At 42.4% G+C, this 25,646-nt stretch overlaps 1 protein-coding gene across 1 annotated transcript in view; it reads right to left on the bottom strand.

Annotated features, from left to right (window-relative positions):
• Positions 1–4,911: 4,911 nt before the first annotated feature.
• KIF20B (kinesin family member 20B) overlaps positions 4,912–25,646 on the bottom strand; it is an 80,945-nt gene continuing 60,210 nt past the window's right edge. The window contains exons 30-36 of the mRNA XM_019502112.1: positions 25,345–25,512; positions 23,945–24,061; positions 22,007–22,210; positions 17,558–17,657; positions 13,082–13,228; positions 10,819–10,961; positions 4,912–6,938 (exon numbers count right to left, since the gene is read on the bottom strand). Of these exons, the coding sequence (XP_019357657.1) occupies positions 6,861–6,938; positions 10,819–10,961; positions 13,082–13,228; positions 17,558–17,657; positions 22,007–22,210; positions 23,945–24,061; positions 25,345–25,512 (957 nt within the window). The 3' untranslated portion in view covers positions 4,912–6,860. The remainder of the gene's footprint in view (positions 6,939–10,818; positions 10,962–13,081; positions 13,229–17,557; positions 17,658–22,006; positions 22,211–23,944; positions 24,062–25,344; positions 25,513–25,646) is intronic.

Raw genomic sequence — 25,646 nt, 5'->3', positions numbered from 1 at the left:
AACATTTAACTCAAGATGCTGTCTCTGAATGTCAAACATGGCAGGAATACTTCCTTTAAACGATGTTTGAGAAGCAACTTTATTGCAAAGTATGGCGGCAAACTGTTTTGCCTAGTTTCATGGGGGCAGAGACCCTCTGCACTTTTCCTTTGGAAAGAGTTCAGAGAATTGTGGTGAAAAACTGCTCCTGTTTCTCAAGGTCTCACCAGCAAGTTTGATCCTGTCACCTGTTATTTACGAAGCCATTGGAAAAAGTTTTAGCCACATGAATATATGAAGGATACAAATCCATTTATCTTTATCAACAAACAACAGTATTTCTACAAAAACTAAGTGAGCGGCAACCCGGTGGGAATGTAACTACTTCAAGCTTATGCCATGCAAGACAGAGGGGGTCACTTTGGAGAGCTGGCTGAGTATATAAACTTCCACTACCTATGGCATTTATCCCTTAACAGCCCAGATTGGACAGTCTGAGTTTGCTTGGATTCATCACTGTTCCTGGGCATCCAAATACAAAATGGTAAATAAAAATACCCTTTTTTTAGTCAGGCAGACAATTATAATCTACCCATTAAAACAGCTATTCTTAACCTGGGTTCTGTGAGATCCTTTTGAGCAATATTAGCAGTTATGTGTAGGTGCTGACACACCTAGGTGACTCAGAAAATAAACTCAGAAATGTGAAATAGGAATCCAACTACAAAAGCATTCTGATCTGTTGTAGTTTGAGTTACTTCAGTTTCTCCTTGCTGCTTACTTTCCTGCACTTATCCCTGGCTCTAGCTGCCTGCATCTGATTGCAGGTCTTACCTGCAGCACTTTTTCTCTTATGCTAGGGCCAGAAATTCAAACAGCTGGAGCCTGAATTGATTCAACCTTTGCAAGTTAGTCTAACCTGCCTAGGCGGAACCGGTTTGTAACAAGACAAACATTCTCTCTGGACTGAGGCAATGCAGGCACATGCCTGCAATTGCTCAGGCCAGGCACCAGGGGGTGCTAGAGCATATCCTTGGTGGCAGAGAAGCTGTGCTGGGCAGACGTGGCCAGTCCAGGCTGAACTGGCCAGAGAGGGGTTTATTTTCTCCCTCTCTATCCCACTAGCAGGGACCCGAGCCAGGTCTGCTGCAGCAGTGGGGCACCATGGCCCCTGAGGCAGAGGGGGGCAGGGAGTAGAGTTAGTCTCCCCTCTACCCCCACTGGCAGCCGGGTCTGCCCGCTGTTGCTGCCATGGGGAGAGCACCTGGCCGACCTGGCTCAGGTCCCTGCCAGTGGGATAGAGAGGGGGGAATTAAACCTCTCCCTGGCCAGACCCCTGCATCAGTCTGTCCCTGCTCTGGTTGGGGATCAGAGGGGCAGGGCCAGCCTAGCTAGGCTGGAGCGGAGAGCATGCTGGGATTCCAGGGGAGTCCGATTCAACTTAAACAAGCAAGGGGTCTAGACCAGGTATTGTATAAGCTGGTTTGAGCCAAATCAGTTAAGTCTGATACTACATTCAACCAGGTTTATCTCAAATGAGTTTCAACCATTTTCAAACTGGTTTATGTGCACTGAATGTCTGTTATGTTACAGGTTTGAACCAGTTTCTGATCACTGAAACCAATGTGTGTGTAATGTCTGTTCCTAGCATTAAAGTAACAGGGTTCTATGTCCCGTAATACACAGAGACTCAGAAAAATAAGTTCCAGAGGGTAAAATTATATATTCAAGCAACCATGAAGTAACTCTAATACTGTTTTCTCTATTTAAATTGCATTCTGTGTGTGTATATTTTTCAATTAAATTTAGTAACTCATTTAGAAAGTTGCATTTTAAAGATCACCGATTTTAATCTCTTCTTTAATGCTTATATTAAAATGTAAATCCTCTTGGATGCCAGGCTTGATTTGTCCTATACTTGTAAAACAGGCAGGATAAAATAGTAGTAAAGAAAAAAGAATTATTACTGTTACATGCATTAAAGTAGTCAAATCATATTTTAAAATCACAATAGAGAGCATAAACATGCAAAAAAAATTTCTGATTGAAAGGCCTGACTTTTGTTCTATTCACATCCTTGTCACTGTTGCTAACATGCTAGTAGCTCTCCAAATGACAATTCTTTTCGTCACAATAACACTGAGCAAAAAAGCAATATTTTAGAAGCTACCCTTGATGGTTCAGGCTAAAAACAAGACATGGAAACAATGTGCTAGTCAGGTTACTCTTAGCTTTTGGAAGAGCAATTCTTCTACTGGGATTTGCTACCACATGATGTTGGCCTTGTACTTCTTAGGCTCAAGTAGCTTATGTCCTGCACACAAAAACTTTTTGTTGCTACATTACTATGGGTGGGGATGTAAACTATGCTCTGTCTCTCTGTCACTGTAGATCACTGACAAAAAGTTTCCAGCGATTCAAAGGGCTGGAGAGAGTTCCACAGGAGTGGAACACCCTTGCAAACATCCAAGAGTTAGTATCTGGGTATAGACTAGTGTAAAAATTACATTAGTAAAAAAAAAAAAATACTAACGTAGGCTTCTATGACGTATCTCAGGGCTGTACAACTGGCAGTCTGCAGCCCGTGTGTGTGGCACTTGAGTGGTCATCTCAGCCTGTGGGCTACTACCTAGCTGCCACTCCCTCCATTGTTCTTGCTGTTGCTTCATCCAGGATCTCTGGGCATCTATATGTAACAACTAATGAAATCACCTGACCTGAGACAAGGTCCCAGGGTGAGCTGAGCCAGGCAACAGCATGGACCCAGTGGGGCTCCTGGGAGACTAGGCGATACAGGCCAATGAAGCTCTCTCTCTGGAGGCAGCCATCTTGGAAAAGGGAAAATGGCTCCCCAAAGGGCAGATGAAGCCTGCTGTGGAGGCAGTCATCTTGGGGAAAGGGAGAGCTGTGAGAGAAGTGCAGAGGCTGAGGGAGAGCTGAAGCCCAGCGTCCTGTCCTCACAGCTGCCGGAGCCTGAGGAAAGTGTGGGCTGTGTTGCAGGCTGGGGGGTTGGGAAGCCTAGCGCAGTGCCTCGCTTGCTCCCTTTCCCCTGGGAGCCCTGCCTGGATAAGCACTCAGCCCTTCTGGAGACCCCCAGCAAGGAGGACTCTCCTCCAGGCCCCCCATGTGGCGTGAGGTGCACTAGGGGGAGGGGGACCGGGGAGGTTGGTCCAGCTCCCCGTGAGCTCTGGGCAGGGGGCGGAGCTGGGGGACGTAGCCCCCTTCACACAGGGCAGGGTCCCTGTGAGGAAGAGCTAAGACCCAAGGGAGGGGGGTGAACTTCAACTGGCTGGTGAGTGGGGGTGTGCCATGTGGGCAGGAGATTGCCAGTCTCCAGCCCCGACCCTGCCCCGTGTGTCAGGGGATGAGGGTCTGGGCAGGGTAAGCCATCTTACAGGGATTTCAGAGGAGCACCCGCCTGCAGCACAGCCCTGCCCCGGCACGTCTTGTGAGACCCTTACAGCAAGGACCCGCCCACAGTTCCTGCAGGAGAGGCATGGAAGCAGCTCCACCTTCCCGGGGATCCAGTCCAGGCTACATGGTGTACACAGATCATCCGAGGCCATCATCGTGTACATTACTGACTGAGGGGGTGAATAAGTTTCTGACAATTTATCAGTTGTGTATTAGTTTCTTTTTCTTTAGCCCTTTGTAAATAAAGTACACATAGTTGTGAATTGTGTGGTGTCTAATTGGAGGCCCAGGGACACTAGGTGCCTTCCTGTGAAGGGAACCCCCCTCACTCCAGAAGAGCAGGGGGCTCCAGGCTGTGGGCACCTCCAGGGATCCAGAGTTGGGTTGTAGGTAGCCCTATAGCCAGGCTTACATACAGAAGCAGCAATACTGCCTCATGTTTAGAAGTCAAAATTACTACACCCTGCTACATAGAATTTAGTCACAGCTCCCATTGTTGACCTTTACTAATTCTAGTCAACTACTTACAGAATAATACAAAAGACAGAACATCTTGAAACTCAGCCTTATTTTATTTTCCTTTTTCTCCTTCAGCTCCATTTCTTCCTGATCAAATAAATCTTTGCAAAAGTTTTTCCTTACAATTAAAAATTTCTGTGCAAACTTCATAAGTTTGTTTTTCAATTTTACTTTCCTTTAATCCTGCTCAATAAATCTGATTTTGTGATCTAATGTAATCATTTTAGGCAGCAAAGAAATAATTAAAAGTATGTAATAGCAACTAGCTAATGATTCCTACAAATCCCATCTCACCAGATGCTACTCAATCTTGCTGGGTGATGGAGGTGGTTATTCTAGAATGTTCCTGTGTTACCCAAGAGATTCCTTTAACTGAGTTCTGAGCTCAGAGGAAAGATTAGCCATTTTAAAAATGGAACATTGGAATCATAATCTGAAATTATTCCTACAACTTCAGGTACGTGATAAAAATGCAAGGAAAGGAATACGAGCAAAATATTGACATACTGAAACAAAGTATTTGAAGCAGGATGTGTGTAATACATTTGTCATAGTGACTACTGAATGCAGAAAGTTGAACTTGCCAAGACAGATACAAGCACCAAGACTGAGGGAGCATCCAGACATATGCCATGTTAACATAGCTGTTACTTAAATTGCTTTTGTACACAGACATATCTTACACAAGTATCTTGAGTGGGCAGATGATCAATTCTCCTGGGACAGTTGCTGTAGTAAGTCCTATTACAGCACTTCACAACAAAAGTAGTTGGGGAGCTAGTCATAGCCTGTGTGCATACTCCAGGAAAGGAGCTGATGTGCAACATTACTGTCATAATTTACACAATCATTATTTTACTCCCCATTTTTCCCAGTGTTCAACATAGGATTCTCATTAGTTAAACGAGTCATATATGTTGTGTTATATTGGTGCAAAGATAGGATATACCAATATACATATATTACACTTAAATACTACTTATTATTTATTTGTTTTCAGCACAGCACCCAGGAACACTAGTCATGGTCCAGAATTCTGACTTGCTATGTGCTGTCTAAACACAAAGAAACAAAGTTCCTCCTGCTATAAAGAGCTTATCATCAAAAGTACAAGGAAGGTACAGTAGGGAAATGCAGGGAAGTGCAAGGTAACAGTATCAGTCAGCACAATAGTAGTTTCAGCATGCTAACAGTTGTCAAATTTTTAGTAACCATGTCAAAGGAAAGTTGTAAAGAGAGCTCTGATGGAGAACAAAGAAATGGCATCACAAATATTTACAGGAAGCTCTTCCACACGTGGGAAAAAGCACAAAACTACTTATTTGAAAATTGAACAAGGTGACAGTGAAGGAGCCCAGGTCCTGCTGACCATTCACAAGACTTAGGCTCCTAAGTCATTTAAGTATTTTTGAAAATTGTAGCCAAGATGACTACTTCAAATCCACTCGGATGGAACTCTCAGCTGCAGTTAATAGACTTACTTGTACACACACCCATTGTAGAAAGAGCCAATATTGGTCATAAAAACTTTGTTCCTTATTATGCACTATAGAGCCTTCAACCTCAAGGACCAAAACATATGTAAGGTTAATAAAAATTATGAAATCCTTTAGTAGCTGAACAAGTATAGAAGTGTAGGGTATTTGAATGACACAGTAAATTTATACTGCCTGTTTTCCATTAAATCCAGAGATGTTATTAAAATTGTCTATAAAGTACTCCAATATAAAGAGGAGTGAAAAGGAAAAGATTAAGTAGTGGATAATGTGACCACAATTTAAAAGTAACTATTGTAGTGATTTAACTCCCTAAGCAAAATTCAATTAATATTGTCCAGGATTAGCCAAAATGGACACAGCTGTGTTACAGGATTTGCAGAATGGATACCAGAATTACTGCTGCCTATATATCACCTCAGCAAGAAAGCAGTGCACCTAGTCATCTTGAAATGATCATACAAAGTACAGCAGTTACCCCAGAAGGATAAAGAATATGAACATTTGTTTCAGAAAAGACAGTCAACCAACAGGAAAGCTGTGTAGACGGGAGGCCAAAACACGCATCAGGATTGCTAGGCTACAGACTCACATTAAACCACTGACTTTCTGGGGAAAATTATTTCAGTTCTCTCTGTAAAATGAGGATGCTTACACTTCTCTATTTCACAAGGTGGGACAAGACAGAACTCATTGTTGTCACATAATTAATTTGCTGTTGTGAGCTAGTTAAATGGTATAGGGATGAAAACCAGAGGGATGCCTACTCAGCGGTACAATTATTTCTGTGAATTGTCTTTGGTAAAAAGCAAGCTTTGTTGTAAGCAAAATGTTCCATCTGAGCAGAAATGTCCTGGAGGAATAGATGATGCTGCCAAGTGACTAGCTCAAAGCCAGTGATTCAAGAGTGGAAGTATTAGGCTTCTTGAAGCAAAAATATCAGGCTTTATAAATAGTCTATTTTCAGAAGACTGAATAGAAGCTAAGGACAACGATGATAAAAGACGAAGGAAACCCATCTCTGTTTCTTCCATTTCATTCAGCTGATCTTTGATACATTTCTAAGCATGTTTTCAAACCTCTGAAAATAATTTAAGGCAACAGGTTTCTTTTTTTGCTCAGTTACTAAGTACCTTAACTTATGCTAAGTTAAAAACTAAAGCAATTCTCTTGAAATACACACAAGTCATTCTCACCAGCTGAGAGACATTCATGAACATTTAAAATGCCGAGAAACTTCAAGAGGTTTTAGACACAAGCTTTCTTGAATTACATTTAATCTTTGTAGGCTTAAAATCTTGAACCTATTAAGTCCTAATTACTTCACCATATACTACATTTTTTTTTAAAAAAAGAGATCTGCATACAGTCATTGCAATAGTTATGCTATACAGTAACATCAGAGGAGACATATACTCTGATGAGAAATCATATGAACATGCTTCTATAAGACTATTTTGCAGTTTTTGTTCGCAGCCGTCGCTTCATGATTAAGTGATCACTTTCCTTTTTCTTCTGATCCAGAACAATCTGAAAAGAGGACATTTTGCAAGATATTTTAGCTTTTCCTCTGAATAAGATGCTTAATACAAACAATTCTACGTCAGCATCGCTCTATAGATAATTCCGTATCCAAAACAAGGTTCATGATATAACCACTTCTAATGTTCCTACATGCTATTTTCACAATGTGTTGTAAAATAAAACCTCTGAATGATAGATTCATAATATTCAGAGGTCAGCATTTATACATCTTTACATAAAGGTAGGTCATGACTAAAGTGAGAGGAAGTGTTAGGATGTCTTAAATTCAGTTTGCATCAAAGTTAAGTGGAAAACAAGTTATAAAAGCAAAGAAACAATTCTGATGTGAAAGTTATTTTCTATTCTAACCTTCTGTTACTAATTCCATGAAACACAATGCAGTAAAATCTGTTATCTGGCATCCCTGGGGTAAGGGGATTGCCAGTTATGTAAAAATTCCAGTTATATGAAAGCCCCCAGCAGGCCACACACAGAGCGGGGTAAGGGACATGTAGTGGCAGTTGCCTGTGGAGCGACAGCAACGTAGGGTGGCAGCAGCGCAGGGTGGTGGCAACCGCTGCCGCATGCAACTTATCCCTCGCCCTCCCTGCCAGAAATTTCAGTTAATGGAATTTCCAGTTAGTTAAATGTCAGATAGCAGAGATTTTACTGTATTTAAAAAACAAAACAAAACTCAACCACCAAGTTTAATCTTCCCTTGGTTGTCTCGTTCTGCTCTCCTCTCCTCTTCCTTTGCAAGTTCCTTTGGCATTTATTCCCTAATTTTTTCAATTTCCTCTTCTCTAACTCTTGTCAGGGATCCAGTGCAGTCTGCCTTCCGTCCTCTCCATTCAGGCTGCTCTGAATGTGACAATTTACTTGCCTAAGCACTTGTGGGATTGAGGCATAAGGATGAGTATCTCGTGCTCACTCTGCACAATTTACCACATTTACCTGAATACAAGATGCTCCCCCTCATAATTAGATTATATGCATGGAAACTTATAAATGTATTATAATTTTCCACATATGGAATCTAATCATTGGAGGATCATCTTAAATTCATCTCCCCCCCCGACACACACTACTGCGGGTGGTGGGGAGGAGAAGTGATGAGGGAGGCAGTAATGGGTAGGGACCTACTGATATTGTGGTGAAAGTGCACTGTAGCTCCTTCAATCTTGCAGTTTCCCTTGAGCGCCCTTCCATCGCTGACTGGCGGAGGAGCCCTACCACTCACTCCTGATAGGCGGTGAGGTAAAAACCACTGTCTCAAATACGGTGCAGTTTTTCTTCCCAACCAGTCAGCAGCAAGTGGTGGGATTGCTGGGACCCCTTGGCCAATCAGCAGCAGGAGGCAAAAACTGTGCCAAATTTAATATAGTGGTCTTTGCCCCCCCACCAATCAGGAGTGAGCAGCGAGTGATGAGGCCCTTCTGCCAATCAGCAGTGGGGGAGTGTGCAAGGGAAATTGCAAGATTAAAGGAGCTGCCAATCAATAGAAGGGGTATGCAGTAGGGGGCAAGCAGTGTGGAGGCAGCTGGACAGGCAATGAGAGAAGCAGGCAGCTTGTCCCCTACCACCTGCCCTCCCTACATTTAACCCCTATTGTGCCTGCCTACTCCCTCCCCCCCCACCCAACAGCCTCAGACTGCCCCAATCCCTGCTTCCCCAATTCCCCCCTATCCACAGCTTCTTTCCCCCACAGCCTCAGGTCTCCATCCCCCTTTCTCCCACCTCTCCCCCTGCTGAATTCTCTCCTCCCTGTCTGCCCCTCCACACCCCTCTCCCCTGTTACCTGTCCCTGCTGCAGGCTGGGGCACAAACCATGGCTCCAGCCTGGCTGCGTAGCAGCAATGCACAGCTGGCATTATGGCTACAAACTGGCTTTATGGCACAGCTGGCATTATGGCTACAAGTTTTTCCTAATATCTAACCTAAGCTTCCCTTGCTGCCAGTTGAGACCACTGCTCCTTGTTCTGTTGTAAAACTAAAAGGATTAGTAAGGTAGATTAATCAGAAACTGGTTAACCATCACTTAGTTTAACTCTAAAAGAAAAAAAAAATGCTGCATCTTGGAGCATGTGCTTCATGCTCCAAGATGCAGCAAAGACAAAGCCTGCCAGTACAGAGCAAAAGTAAGGAAGTTGTGGCAGAAGGGGAGAGAGAAGGAGAAGCAACATGGGGGGAAGACTTGGGGCTGCAGGGGAGGAGTGGCAGAGCATGTCAGGTGGGGACAGCTTTGTCCAGCTGGGTGTTAAAAACCTCCAAGGATGGAGATTCCACAACCTCTCTGGGTTACCTCTTCCAGTGCTTTACTACCCTCCTAGTTAGGGGTGCACTGATAGAGATTTTTCATAGTTTCATAGCAGCTAGGGTCAGGAGGGACCTGAGCAGATCATCTAGCCTGACCCTCTGCCACAGGCAGCAATGAATGCTGGGTTCACAAGACTCCAGACAGGTGATCATCCAACCTCCTCTTGAATTTGCCCACGGTAGAGGCAAGGACCACTTCCCTGGGAAGTTGGTTCCAGATTTTGGCCACCCTAACTGTAAAAAATTGCAGTTCTTTCCTTCTGATCTCTAACCTAAACCTATTCTCCATCAACTTATTACCATTGTTCCTTGTCACCCCAGGGGGTGCTGGGGAGAAAAGGGCTCTACCTATTTGCTGTTGATCTCCCCTGATGAGTTTGTAGGCAGCCATCAGGTCCCCCCCCAGGGGGCCAGTACCAATAGATGATTGGTTAAGGAGGCATATCGACTGATATCGATCCAATTTCCGATACCAGCCTGGCAGCTTGAAGAGCAGTGTCCAGCTGGTAAGTCTGTTGTGGTGGAAGGGAAGGGGGGAGGGAAGGGGCAGATCAAGGCCCCCATGATGAGGGAGTGGGTCTGGGACAGCAGCTGCCCAGCCAGGGTGGAGCGGGTGCAAGCCAGAGCCACAGCTTGGTGGGGGAGAGAGGGGGGCCACTCCCACCACAGAGGAGGGGGCAGTTCCCACCGCTTTGTGGCACTCATCTGGTGGTTCATCCAGTGGCTCACGCCACTCATCCAGGAGTACATGGGGGGGCTGCCCCCAGATCACAGTGAGGGCTGCACTCGGGGTGGGTAGCCGCAGCAGTGGCGCTGCAAGTGGTGCCTATGGGGGGGGCTTCAGCAACCCCAAAATTTTCCATAGCCCCCCATAGTCCTCGCTCCCATCTCCAATACTGCCTGCCCCAAGCACAGCCCCGGCTCCACCCTGATCAGGGCCCCCCCCCCGCCATGCCCTCCTGGACAAGTAGTGCTCAACGGCAGGAGTCCCTGTCCCCCACCCCAGACAAGCCGTGTCTACATCCCACAACTGCCCCGCCCTCGCTGGGCAGCACTTGCCCCAACCCCACTCTCTCCACTCACCATGGGGGCCTTGATCTGCTCCCCCCTTCCCTCCCTTCTCCCTTTCAACCACAACAGACTTATCAGCTAGACATTGCTCTTCAAGACATGGGGCTGTGCTCCTCACTGCTTACATGCTGCACTGCGACTGCACATGCACAGGCCACTTATGGCCAATAATTTGGCTGATATTAGGCTGATTTCCAATACAGAATTTTTTTTTTTTTAATATATATGTTCGATATCAGATTGGCACTGATGCATCAGTGCACCTCTACTCCTAGTGAGAAAGTTTTTCCTAATATCTAACCTAAGCTTCCCTTGCTGCCAGTTGAGACCATGGCTCCTTGTTCTGTTGTAAAACTAAAAGGATTAGTAAGGTAGATTAATCAGAAACTGGCTAACCATCACTTAGTTTAACTCTAAAAGAAAAAGAAAAAAAAAAGAATAAATTCATGGTGACTAGATGTCCTGCCTACTCTGTGAACTACTGCAGAACATAACTTACCACGTGACCAGGAATATCTAAAGGAGAGGAAATGGCAGCTGAGTAGAGCCTTCGCTTGGTTTGTTTTGGCTTGAGCTGATTTTCTTTGTGATTTTCCATTTGTGCAGATTTGGGAGAGCTTATCGTTTTAATCAACTTCTTTGCTGAAAGAGCCATTATATTTTAATCAATAGTTTATAGATTTTGTAGACAGAATGAATTAGAAAAAAAAAATAAAGAATAAATGATGCAACATTTAAAATCTATAAACACACGCTTTATTTTTTAACAAGATTTAGGAAAAATTTAAAGTAGAACTAGATGTGGAATTCAGAAAGGGCAGTTAACTGAAATTACATTGCTAAGAAGCCAAAAATGTTATGAAACTTTTCTGCATTGGGTGATTTGCACGAGTTCAAGAACATGCAGGAGACAGCACAGAGGTGCGCCTTATAGACTAAATCAGGGATGCATAAGCTTTTGTAAGCAATAGTTGCTTTGTTCAGCAATTAGACTAACTGCTGTGTGAAGATAATACAGATGGCAATAATTAACATGCACACCTTCTGTCAAAATTTAAAATGCGTACACATGAAACAAATCCTCCTTGCAGTTTAATTCCATATCTATCTGCATTTAAAAATGGAAAAAATTCTTGATTGGCCTTTGTAGACTTCTTTTATTAACATTTTCAGAATATTTTCACAAGAGGATAGCTTCCATATTCAGCAGTATTAGTTAATAATACTCCCTACCCCACCAATAAATTGCATTGTAACCCACTGCTGTTTATCTCTTAACAGCTGTTGAACAGAATGATTGGAGAAGTCTTCTCTAGCATCTCTTAAACCAATAATGGGGAATAACAGGAAGGATAATAAATATGGGACAGATCACTGCTGTCCCAGCATCCGCTTCTGCCAGTAGGAAACAGGACACTGAGCTAAATGGATCATTGATCTGAGCCAGTATGGCATTTCTTATGTAGTTATGTTTAAATATCATATCTGTGGAAAAGGCAGTTAATACCATTCCCAAAGAAAACAAATCAGACTTTTCCCCATACAGAAAATTATATATTTTGGATTTGATTCTTGTGTCAATTTTACACTAACTCCAAGCTGTCTGCCCTCCTGTAGCTTGCCTGACTCCTGTCACCGCTTTCCCCGAAATGCAGGAGGGGAGGCAAACTTTAGATAATGGTACAGTAATTAGATTCTGTATTTGGAAAGTTATAACAAATTTATAATTTTCCATATATAGAATCTAATTATTGGGGAAGGGGGGTAATCTTAAAGTCTAAATCATCTTGGATTTGGGTAAATACAATATTTGCAAAACACTTACTATACCATCTTTGTAAGCCAGTATGTTACTTGAATACCTTGCCACTACATTTTCTAATAGGTAGGGCCTGGTTAAAATCATGATTTCTTATTTTCCACAAAATTGATTTCCACAAAAAAAGAAATTTGCAATGAAATGGAGTTTCCCAGCAAGCAGCCATCATGACATTACGTTGCAACAAGATGGATTCTGCAGGCTGGGGAAACCATTCTCCTGCCAGCAGCAAAAGCTGTGCGGCCCGGGGTGGGGGGAGCTGTTTGCTCCTCCAGGTGGGAAAACTGGGGTGCTGGGGAAGAGAACACACATGGAAGATAAACAGCCTCTCCCCTACCCAGTGCCAGGGCCACCTGTCCAGGTAGCCCTCAGGCAGCTCCAACCCTGTCGTGCCCATTTTCCTACATGGAGAAGCAAACAGCCCCTCCTCTACCCAGTGCCAGGACCATCTGCCAAGGCAGACCCCAAGTGCCCCAACCCCCTGCACTCCAGTTTTCCCATCCAGAGAATCAAACAGCCCCTCCCCTATCTATCTACAAGCTCTCTCCTCCACATCCCTTTTGTGAACCCTTCCCCCCTGCCCTGGACTGCTAGGCTTTTGCTGCTGGCTAGGGAATGCTTTCTCCCTGCCTGGCAGAAACAACTTGGGACAGATAGCTGCTACTGCTGTTCCTGCCTCTTCCAGTGAGGCAGGGGTGAGGCCATGGGATTTTCAGGAGGGATCAGAGGCCTTGGGAGCTGCTGCAATTAAACCTGGCCCTAACCCTGCCCCCTCAGCCAAAATGGAAGATGTGGAGGAGAGGGGCACCATGATTTAGGTGCAAAATGGCACGCCCCGACCATGATTAGGCCACAATATTAGTGAGCTAGGCCCATGATTTAAACTAGGCCCTACTAACAGGCATGACAAAGAAGTGGTCTTAGACTTGAGCTCAGTACAGACCTTTGGAATGAATAATTGTAGGAGAACTTTGAAGGAAATCTCCAAGCTTTTGTAAGGTTCCATCTTTTTTCCTAGTAGATTTCATACTTGCAGTAGATTGTTGGTTTCTTAAAGGGTATTCCTTTCTAAATGATTGTGAATTAGATACCTAAACAAAAACATTGATTAATAATTTAGATAGACAGTCACCGATTCACTTATTTTAGTCTATGAATTAAATTTGATCATTAGACTGATGATTTGCAGTTTTAAAACTCAGTTCTAACTGCCCACTTCTCTTGGGGGTATAAATACATTAAATAGATGCTCTTATTTGCAGGAGCAAAGTAATTCCAAATATTCTGACTGAGGAGAAAGTATATCGAAACAAGAAGATCCAGGAAGATATATTATAACGAGGCATGGGCAAAATCTTGGCATCAATAAAATCAAGGACAAAATTTCTATTGATTTTAATAGGACTAGAATTATACTCTTTGTATTGTACAGGCGTAGACACGTATTATGATAAATTTAACATCACATGCTTCATAGAGGATTTTAGAGTACTTCGCAAATAATTGTTTGGATATACAGGGATTGCTCCACTATGAAGCATGGTGGGATAGGCAGCAGTTTAATAGAGGACTGCAACATTAAGCAGTTTGAAGAGGCAACTTGAAATAAATATACCTGTTTGTAATTTTGACACATTGTAATAGCTACTAAATTACTAAAACCAACAAATTTGACAAATTACTACATACTTCTGTTCTTTTTCATTACTATGTTTACTTGGCAGTAGTTTCTACTCAGTTTCAGTTTTATCCTTTATAGAGCAGGCCCCTTTCTCCTTTGTTTCTTGACTTCTATTATACCTTGATTCTTCTACTTAGATAGACCTTTGTGCCCACATCAAGCCCTTTTTGAGAGTGACAGGGCAGTAAGTAACTATACCCTTCCTTGTACAACAGCTGAAATGCTCCTACATTAACTTGATGCTACACCATGTCAAATACTAGTACTGATAGCTAGCCAATTGTTTCTTCTTTGAGGGCAGGGGTTTCATAGTTTCATAGTGCTTAGGGTAAGAAGAGACCTAAACAGATCATCAGGTCTGACCCCCTGCCCCGGGCAGGAATGAGTGCCGGGGTCATAACACCCCAGCCAAATATCTGTCCAGCCTCTTCTTGAAGACCCCCAAGGTAGGAGAGAGCACCACCTCCCTTGGGAGTCCATTCCAAATGGTCCAAATGGTCCTTCTTCTAAGCAGAAATGACTACTATCTCATAGGGATCACGGAGACCTGGTGGAACTCCTCCTATGACTGAACTACTAGTATAAATGGCTATACCCTGTACAGGAGAGTTCATGCCAAAAAAAGGGGTGAAGGTGTAGCTCTCTATGTGAAGGAGAGCTACATACCCCTACAAGCTGAGATTGGCACTCAAGCAGGATGACTGGAGACAAGGGGAATGTAGTGAAGGGGATACAATGGAAGGAGCCTACCACAGACCTCCAAACCAGGAATAAGTACTTGACCAAGAATTTGCCAGGTAACTAGCCAAGGCTGCATACTTTTGGTGCAGGGCCGTCATGGGAGACTTCAGCTACCCAGACATCTCATGAGGTGAGCACTCGGCCAAATCCGATTGGTCATGAAGCTTGCTTACATGCATGGATGAGCTCTATCTGTCCCAAGAAATTTATGGGTCGACAAGAGGCAAGATGCTGCTGGACCTGCTATTGGACACAGGGGATGATCTAATCAAAGGAAAGCTGGGTGACAGTGACCATGAGTTGATCACTTTCACTATCCATCACAAAGCTGGCAAGTCAGCCAGCAATGCAGTAGTCTTTGACTTCAGGAAAACTGACTTTCATAAGCTCAGGAGGCTTGTTCTTGAAGCCCTGAGAGGCCATGATTTCACAGGGAGGGGAGTTCATGATGAATGGTTGCTGCTTAAGGAAGCAATCCTAGAAGCACAAGGGAAGTCCATCCCCACCTGTAGAAAAGGTGGTAAAAGGGCTCAACAATCTCCCTTGGCTCAACAGGGAACTCATAGACCTCCTACATCTAAAAAGAGAGGCGTATAATGGATGGAGGACAGGAAACACCACTAAGGAGGAGTATGCTGCATGGGTCTACACCTGCAGTGAGCGAACTAGAAAAGCCAAGACTGCAGCTGAACTCTAACTGGATAAACGAATCAAGGACAATGAAAAGTCCTTCAGGTATGGGGGGAGTTGAAAGAAAAACAAAGGCAATATTGGACTCCTGCTAAAGCAGCTGGGGCAGCCGACTACTGACACGCAGGAAAAAGCCAATCTGCTTGATGATTACTTTGCATCCATTTTTCATCAGCCCAAAGGGACCACCCTGCCTAACATGATGCGGGATGACTGGGGTGAAGATAAATATATGCCCATCATTGGCGTGGATCTTGTGAGGGAGCATCTTGAGAGGCTGGATCCCCATAAATCAGCTGGCCAAAAGTGCTAAAGGAACTGACAAGGATATTCGAGAGCGCATGGCGCTCAGATGAAGTCCATGAAGACTGGAAGAGGGCCAATGTGGTGCCCATTTTCCAGAAAGGGAAGAAAGACGACTCAGGAAACTACAGGCCAAATCAGTCTGACCTCAATCCCTGGGAAGATTTTGGAAAAAAATCAATGACACTGTTCTTGACAGGCTAACAGAAGGCAGCATTCTGAGGGAGTCAGCACGGGTTTGTTTTGGGTAGGTCTTTCCTGACCAATCTCATTTCCTTCTATGTCCAGGAGACGTATTACCTGGACAAAAGGGAAGAGGTTGATGTCACATATTTGGACTTTAAAAAAGCTTTTGACCTGGTGTCACATGATGTCTTCACGGAAAAATTGGGCAACTTGGCCTCGACTACTTTACAGTCCGAAACCTGGGGAACTGGCCCTGAGGTCGGACCCAGAGAGTGATAGTTGATGGAACCGAATCAACGTGGCGTTCGGTGACTAGAGGTGCCCCCCAAAAGCTCCATTCTCAGACCTGTACTCTTTAATGTCTTCATAAATGATCTGGACACTGGTGTCAAATGCATACTGGCCAAGTTCGTTGATGACACCAAACTTTGGGAAAGAGCCTTCACACTTGAGGATAGGCTGGTGATCCAGACCAACCTCAACAGGCTTGCAAGGTGGGCAGATGAAAACCTGATGGAATTCAATACAGAGAAATGCAAGGTGCTCCACCTTGGGAATAAAAATCTGCATCATGCTTATAGGCTCAAAAATGCTACACTTGCTAGCACCATAACCGAAAGAGATTTTGGGGTCCACAAAATGAATATGAGCCACGAACGCGATACTACAGCTGGCAAAGAGAACAAAACTCTGGCTTGTATCTACCGATGCATCTTGAGCAAGACCCGAGATGCCATCCTCCTGCTGTACTTGGCCTTGATGAGGCCTCATCTGGAGTACTGCATCCAATTCTGGGCTCCACAAATTAGGAAGGATGCAGAGAAGCTTGAAAGAGTGCAGAAAAGATCCACATGCATGAACAGAGGGCAAGAAAACAGGCCTCATGAAGAAAGCCTGCGAGCTATGGGACTCTTCAGTCTGGAGAACTGCAGGCACGGGGGTGACTTGGTGGCAGCCTATAAGTACATAATGCATCAGGATCTGAGGGAATACCTGTTCACCAAAGCACCCCAGGGGATGATAAGGTCCAATGATCACAAACTCCTGCAAGACTGTTTCAGGCTGGACATGAGGAAAAACTTCTTTACTATCCAAGCCCCCAAGGCCTGGAACAAACTCCCCCCAAAGATGGTGCAAACATCTACTCTGGACACTTTCAAGAAACATTTGGATTATGTTTATCTTCCCAGGATCCTTTGACTCTAGCTGACTTCCTGCCCCTTGGGCAGGAGGGTGGACCCGATGATCTTATGAAGTCCCTTTGAATCCTAATGTCTATGAAATCTATTAAGACATGGCAGATGATACCATATATAATACCTAAACCTGCTTGTATATATTCTAACATTAACTAGATTTCAGAGTATCCCTTTAAAACAAATAATATTTAATATAATCCCCAACTGAAACTGCAAGGGATTGTTTGTGGGAAGACTAATTTCAACGTAATTTGTCCAGATACCATAAGATAATACCTTTAGTTCCACTGTGATCTGTTTCATGTATATGGGGCAAACTATACCTTTGACTTGAAAGAATCATGTATAACAACACAAAATTAAGAGGCTTCATGTTGTATTATTTCATAAACTGTTTCAATATGTTATATTCTTCCCTTTGAATCACTTTTGCTACTTCCAAGGGGACTCAAATATCCCTCAAGTATATCCCTGCCAAATATGGATTGAATTACCTTTTAGAATCTAAATGCAAGCACATGTATAAAGCTTAAATTTTAATTTCAAAATCACTGTTACTTGCATATATCAAACCCCACAGAATATGTTCAAACCAACTTCAAGAATAAAATAAAACAACCCATTTTCATCTTGTTGATTGTAGCAGAATTGGAACTTGTAGGCAACCAATTATTAGTCATAGATGTGGTATTTTTCTTGTTTACCTGTTTCACAGAGTCCTGAAGGGAAAAAAAGAACATACTAAATTCAACCACAGTTAGCATTGCAGCTATAAAATTTCTTCTGAGACAAGCAGTAATATTTTGTATAGTCATAGAAACAGACAGATCTAAATGGGCAGACACAGACCATCATGACAACATATATAGTCACTACTGGCCAGTATTTCCTAAGATAAACAAGAACCTCTAGTACATTCTTGAATCAAAGACTACATAACCATCTAAATAAAAGAACACTGGAAACAGAAATCATTAACTCAGTCTAAAATGGATTTTACCTTTCATCATTTCCTATATATTAGTGTCAGCTTGTCAAGTATCTTAAAACTAATATAGAAAGTCACTTCATGAATTAATATATATGTAGTGTTGCAATGACAAGTATAAATTCAGGTTGATATTCTATCACTGCTGAGCTGTCAGCTCAAGACATTGATGTCATCTTTTTAGTTTAAAAAAACCCCTTCAAAATCCACGCGAAGCAAGACTATCTGTTGACAGTTCCAAAAGAAACAGCAAAATACATTTATTGGAAATAACAGTCTTGGGCATGGGACTTTGGCAAAATTTCACGGATGCAATCTCTTAAAAAAGGTAGAACAGATTTCAGATACGGTGGCTGCCAATCAAACTCAACAATTCAGGGAATGGAGGTGAAAAAGAAACGAAAAACAGGCTCTGATAAATTAATCTGAAGTATTAAAGGCCTACTTAATAAATCTGAACTAAAGCCAATTTTCATGCATGGCTCTTTTAGGTTTGATGTGGGCTCACTCCCTGACCATACCTATCCTTAATACAAGCCTGTTACTGTCTTTAAAAGTATATTTGGAAGTTTCCAAAAAATAAAAGCAAATTAATTCAGTACTTCTAACTCAGTCATTTAAGTCCACAGATGATGGATTTTTCCGTTTTCCTGTCTGGTCTGTGAGAGACACATGAACAGCAAAATCAGAATATGAAGACAAATAGTTTAAAGTAAAAATCAGATAAGAAATCAGTCATAGAAAATACCTTATAATTTTAGTTCAATGATGTTGAAAAGTTATTGTGACTTAACTGAACACTGTATCAAATGGGATAAAAGAATGGATTACTGAACTACAAAAAAGACTATAAATGGATCTTTACAGTTTCATCAACAGCAGAAAACTATTACTAGATGAAATACGCTCATCTCCAAGACCGGGGAGGTTCAGTACCTGATGAAGGCCTTCAGAAGTATGTTTATTTCTACATCTGTTTTTCCAGCAGCTTGAGAGTATATTACTCTCAGAGAAAATTAGTTAAAAAAAAATACATTTTTTTTATTCACTAATGGTAGAATAATCTTTTCCAAAGTACAGCAAAATCTCCGTTACCTGGCATAAGTGGGGAATGCCAGGTGCAAGTAACATAAAAATGCCAGTTATCTAAAAATACCAGAGCTGGAGGGAAGGGCTTGCAACGTGGCAGCAGTAGCAAGGGGGGAACGCACACAGCTTGCACATGGCTGCGGCGCAGGGTGGTGGATGGTGGTGGTACAGCAGCAGCATTAGGTGGTTGCATGTGGCGGTGGCACAGAGTGGTGGATGGCAGCAGCGCAGTGCCAGTTAATAGAATATGCTGGCTAGCAGGATGCCAGAAAACAGGGATTTTACTGTATTTGATAGTTTGCAAGTCTGACATCCAGTTCAATGTTCTCATATTGTGCTTGCTCTCTCTCAATAGATACATTTTGTAGTTGGGTTTTGAGAACAACAAAATATAAACACTGCCATGTGCTTATATGTAATACTGATGACCGAACTGAAGCTTGTTTTCTTTACGTACACCTCCTGAATATAAGCATTTCTGAGCCTCTTGCACGAAAGGTGCTAATGAAGCACAAAGGAAGAAGCCTGCTTACCTCCAATGTCATGTGGTACAGGTGGATGTTCCTCTTTTAGAAGTTAAAGACTTACCTTAAGGCCTCCTTAAGGGAGCATGCCATATTGGCTGATAGATATTGCCAATATTGCCATGGAGTTGTGGACTACATTTTCTCTTAGATCTGGCATTAGCTTTAACTGATAGTACCACTGATTTTGACATTATTTTATAACTGCTACTGACAAGAGTAGGGAAGGCAAAATCTGAGTGGTTTCAGAATATGAAAACATGGCCAAAGCCACTACTTCTAGGGCCCGAGGTAAATGAAGGCAGTCAGAGTCAAATGTGTGCATAGATAGATACAAAATAAAGGATAATTTTAAATTGCTGAACAATTACCTTCCAGGTAAGCATTTTTTTATTCCACCCTAAAAGACAAGCTACACCAAAAAAGTACCCAATTCAGAGCTCTGCACATTCCTGGGAGATATGCAAGCCACAATATAGGAAATACAAAAAATAAGGAAATACAAAAAATAAAACCACCTAAAGCAGCAACAGTTCTTCCTCCCAAATATCATTTAAATCAGTAGTCATCTACCTTGTGCTAATTTGGAGAACTTGCATAGAAAATTCAGGAAATATAGTTTATTTTAGGATTTTCATTAAACTGTTGTGACTGGGAACTTCAGTTTGTAGTATCTACCATCTGTTAGTAAGGCTTCCCAAGGCACTGGTAATGGCAAAAAGTTGACCTAAAAAACAGGTGTCAAACTGATCAGACCCAACAAGGTGCCTGATAAGAGGAGTAGGGCTGCTTTACAGGCAAGAAGAGTGGCATGAGTCTGGTCTGCAGGTTGGATTGGGCCCACAGATCAGCCCACAGACTGCAAGACGGATCCTCTGTGGGTGCTGTGTATGCCCTAGACTAGCCCGATGTACTGCCTGCCATATGTATGCTAAAACCAGCCCCGTGTGCCACATAAAGCTGCATACCAGATACAGCCCCAAGTTGTGCGCAGTGCTGGCCTGATCCAGCTTCATGTGCTGACTGTAGCATGTGGGGCCAGTCCAGTGTGCACCACATACAGCATGCAGATCGAGTCTAAGACCCATGGGTGGCACAGCAGGCCAGATAATAGGGTTCTGACACACATATCTGGCCCACAAACCACATCTTTGGCACCTCCAATCTAAAAGATTCCCAAGCAAATATGAGTACCTCAGGATAACACAACAGCTGAAACCTACAAGAATCAATCTGACCCGGCTTGACTGCAGACAGTGAGGGAAGGGGCAGGGGCACTGAAACTAAAAGATGAAGGCATTGCCTCAGCCCTTTCAAACAAAAAAAAGAACTGCAGAGATCAGAGAGAGCCCAGGAGCTAGAGAAGTACAGCACAATATGGGAGACAGATCCAAATCTCAGAGAAAGCTGAAGGTTGGAAAGGGAACTGCTGCAGCAAGCAGAATGTATGCATTTGTGCTTTTATCTGGAGCCATATCTCATGCTGTTGAAAGTATAGTGACCATTTTTAGAAATTCTTCTGCAAAGCCTTTATGATGTATATCATGTCTCTAAAGCAGGGGTAGGCAAAGTCTGCCTCTCAGTGGACTCTATTTCCCAGCAGCTCCTGCCTGCCTCACTGCAGCCGGTTTCCATGGGTACCTCAGAAGCAGAGGGGCCATGACAGCACAGGGATGGGGTTTCCATGGACACTGGCCCAAGTGGTGCTGGGTGAGGAGCTGCTCTTCCCCAGCTCTGGCCCGCACTGTCACTGCTGCAAGATCCTAGCCCTGGCCCCAGAGTGCTGCTCAGGCCATTTCCATGGAAACCCTGGCCCCACACTGTCATGGCCCCAATGCTTCTGGGGTCTCCATGGAAACTGGCCTCCTGGGAAATGGAGTCTGGCCACTGGTTTTTTGCCTACCCCTGCTTTAAAGGTTAACCTGTAAACCAAAGGGACCAGATACCAGAGCTCTGGGAAAGGGTGCACTTAAGTCACTGGGTTGTCACTGCTTGTCCTTGGTTTGACCTAGGACAGCAGGGTCCCAAAGAAGGATGAAAAAATACAGATGGAATCTAGGTGAAGGAAGCATGCCCATGAGGCCCGATCCTTGGCGACCAAAGAGAACTTGAAGTCCAAGGGTCCAGGAGACTACGTTTGAGCAGGGGTAATCACATGCATCTCTCACACCTTGGAATTCCAACCATAGTTTTCTACCAGAAAATTTCTGCACTCCACTGCTAGAGTATAGCTAATATATAGCACTAAAAATCTTTTTTTAACTTTATTACATGCATTTAAGGTCACATTGAGAGCTAAGTAAACCAGAAGACACACCTAAGGATATTTTGGTGGTCCTAATATGAATCAGATAACAAAATACAGTGTATTGCCTTTTGATGATGAGAATCCAACAGAAGTAAACACAGTAATAATCAAAACAATACACAGTAGATTTAAAAGCGTGAGAGATCAGTTTCAACATACCTCATCCATCTCATCACTCTTCCTTTTCCTTCTTGCCTTGGACATTTTAACAGTCACTGGTAAAGCACTGCCCTGGTGTTTCACTTCCATCTTATTAGGCTGTAGAGGTGTGAACTTGATCTCCATCTCAGGTTTAGGAAACCTGCTAGTTTGTCCATTTTCTGTAGACACTTCAGAAGAGTCCAGGACAGTGTCTGAGTGGTCCTGTAGTAAGGTAGTATGATTTAAAAGAGTATTACAGAAGCATCTTTAAAATTATTTTACACAGTAACTAAAGAAATGCAGCCTTTGAAAAAAAAACACTATTTAACAGCTATTGGCACATGGAAAACTTTCTGTAACAAGAGAAGGAACCTACATTTTTTAATGCTTTTTTTAAATTTAGCTTCTAACTTTATGATTATAACTGAATGTGGACCAAATGTAGTACTTTCTTTCCAAGCCACCATCTCAGAAACAAACAACTCCAGCCTGCTCTCCACCGCTCATAGCTATTCCAGGAAGCAGTAGAGGGTAACAAGATTAGAATATTTGAATTCCTATTGTTTGGAACCCAATGAACAGCAGCAAAACTCACAGGAATGATATCCACTTCACTCTAACACTACATGGCAATTAAGCTGGATCAGATGCTATATGTAGGGATGGGACAAGCTTTAAACATAAGTTAGAGAAGGTATCCTCTACCTTGCACTCTATGTCAGCAGTTCCCAAACTCTGACAGACTGCACACCACCAATTTAAAAAGATACAAACGTAAGTACCACCAGCAAATTTTGTCATAAAGTAATTATAATAAATCTGTTAACACGTACACAGATAGCCTGTTAGTGGTACCACTAGTGGTACCCATCCCATGGATTGGGAACCGCTGCTCTACATTATAAGTATTAAGCAAGGGACCTTGCTTCCTACCGTAGGGGGAAAAAACAAAACAAAACAACCTCCCCTATACCCCCTTACCCCCGAAACCCAGAGCTCACAGTTTAGAGAGTTAAAGTACCTTCTTTTTTCTGGCAGCCCCAGCTGGAATTATGAGTGGGTTTCTCACAGCACCCTCCCATTTCAAGAGCTAATGATCTAGGCTTTTTCTATAAAGAACTTTAAGAAGAACTTTAAGAAACAGGGTTAGGCTTGACCAGTTTATGAACCCAAATAGATGCCCTACACCTGAAGGAGGTGTATGAAACATTTAAAATGTTTAAAATGCTTTTTATAAAATAGTCTCATGTTAGAAGCAAGGTTTTACAAGGCTCAGGCTTAATTAGATTCCAGCATTAAGTACATATTATAAACTCTTTTGTGAATTGTTAAATTGATGCAGAGGTAACAGGATTCAGCAAGCCACTACCAGAGCCAGGAAACTGCCTATCACAAGATGTTACTCTCTCCATTTAGTGGCACTCTTTTTATAGCTCTCTTCCTAATATAGCAACTTTGATAACCATGAGGTAACTGTGAAGCAGCAAAAAAAGAAGAGTTGTCAGCTTTTTGCAGGCTCCCACCAGGAAATCTGGGGCCCACTATCTTACAACATGATGCAATTTCCTTAGGTCCAGCATCCACAACAGTGATTCTCAGTCAGGATGCCATGGCACCCTGCGGTGCCTTGAGATCCTTTCATGGGTGCCACAGGGAGCCATGCAATGTTAGCACAGCTAGGCACACAACTGTAATTCACAAGATAAACCTAGAGGTTTCTAATAGGAATCCAGAGTATTAAAAGCATTCTGACCTGCTGTGGGCTTTCTGAATACTCTGAAACAGAAAGATTGGTCTTTTATTTTTCTGTATTCTAAGAATGAATGAAAATAAGACCTGGCATTTTCCAAGGGGCACCCTGAGTTTAACAAGGGCTGCTTTGTGTTGAGAACCACTTCTCTATAACAAAAGCTGTAGCATCACATATCACTTTAAGATTTAAACTTGCATACCAACCTCAATTTCATTTAATGAAGAGGTGTTGCTAGTACAGTGTAACAAACTCTTTTCTTTAACTTCATTCTCCTTCACTGGAACACACTGCCCAGTTACCCGGTTATTCCCTTCTTTTTTCTTTACCAGTAAAAATTCAGAACAAGTCATGAGAATGCTGAAGTGTAAGCTTCAAAAATATTTTTAAGTTATCTACAAACTCCAGTATAAAAGCTCAATCTACTTAACTCATGAATATTTGTGCCAGAGGACAACATTAAATATTGCAAAGATCCATATTGTTAATATCCACCAGTTATTTTTGTAGAAAATATTTCACTAGTATCATACCAAAATTACCTTCTTTCTTTATAGCTGTCTGTTAGCAGCTTCATAACAAATGGGCAATACCTCCCACCTATGGAGTTCAGAGGCAGTTAAATAATATTGTTGCCAGGGGCTCCAGGATTAAGATGTCACCCTTCAGAAAAGTTCTTCCGAAGCCAGAGAAACACTCCAGGAAGTGATTCTCAGGAATAAGATAACTTGAAAGTATTTTAACTAACCTTGAGGCAATTGTATGTTTAAATCTCCTTTGACACAAAAATTTCATTTGGTTACCAATTGTATTCTCTTCATTTACCAGACTACCCAGGTCGGTCCAATGCTGGGAGAAGCCACTAACAGAAACAAAATTACCAGGTAGGAAATTTCTCATTCAACTGCACAGCTTCCCTCCTTATTCATAGCAAGTGGGTAGCAGTGGGCAGTGATTCATAGAAGTGGGAGGAAAGGATAAAGCAGAATTCTTATTATTCTTATGGCAGGCAGACACAGGATGTTTTCCCCACATAAAACACATCTGCCCTTTTCATAGCCAAATCACTTTAGTGGCCTCTAGTGATCTTTGATAGATTAGTATATCTATTATATTATTAAATTTAATCCCTTCTCTAGTACTCCAAGATCTCATGGTCATATAATTCTCTCTATGGTATTCTGATTTTCCTCTGCATTGATGCCTCCCAACTTGGGCAAGAAATAAGGGGCACCTGAGCTGATACAGATATACCTGCTGGAGAAGTAAATTGTCCTTGGAAATTTCTTCAGCTCTAGAATTTGGCCCCTTTCCTAGTCCTCCAGACCATGAATGTAGAAAAAATTACTTAATTATCTTCTCTCATACAGACAAATTGAGATGCGATAGGGAAGGAAATATTTTACTCACTACAATCTATTTGAATCTATGAACTAGAAGAATTTATCATTAGAAATTTGATTTATCAAAATATTATATATTACATTTTATATTTTATCTCATATTTTTAGTTTTGAGAGATCCCTTCAGCCTCTGGGATGAATATAAATGAAAATATTGTTAAGTTGCATTATTTATAGAAAGTACTTGCTAAATAAAAGATTACCTGTTGACTGTGGGAGGATTCATCTATTTTACTTAATCTTTGTTTAGGTACAAATGATACCCTTCCAGATTTAGGATTTTCATGACAAGTAGGTTGCTTTAGCTTATTTATCAAATCATGCCTCTCAGCCAATTCTCTTCTTAATTGCTCTATTGCAATTTCATACTCCTGTTAAACACATAATAAGTTTAATTATATAAACTGATGCAGGATTGGCCAACTAATATAAGTATACACAGGCATGTTTACAAACAGTAATATACAACTTAATTATTCCTGTGGTAAAAGCAAACTTTAATTCT

The sequence above is a fragment of the Gavialis gangeticus genome, unplaced genomic scaffold (assembly GCF_001723915.1).
Source record: "Gavialis gangeticus isolate Ggan-Ray unplaced genomic scaffold, GavGan_comp1, whole genome shotgun sequence".
NCBI lineage: Eukaryota > Metazoa > Chordata > Crocodylia > Gavialidae > Gavialis > Gavialis gangeticus.
Note: the sequence above shows the minus strand (reverse complement) of the source record. Positions and strands in the feature narration are given on the sequence as shown.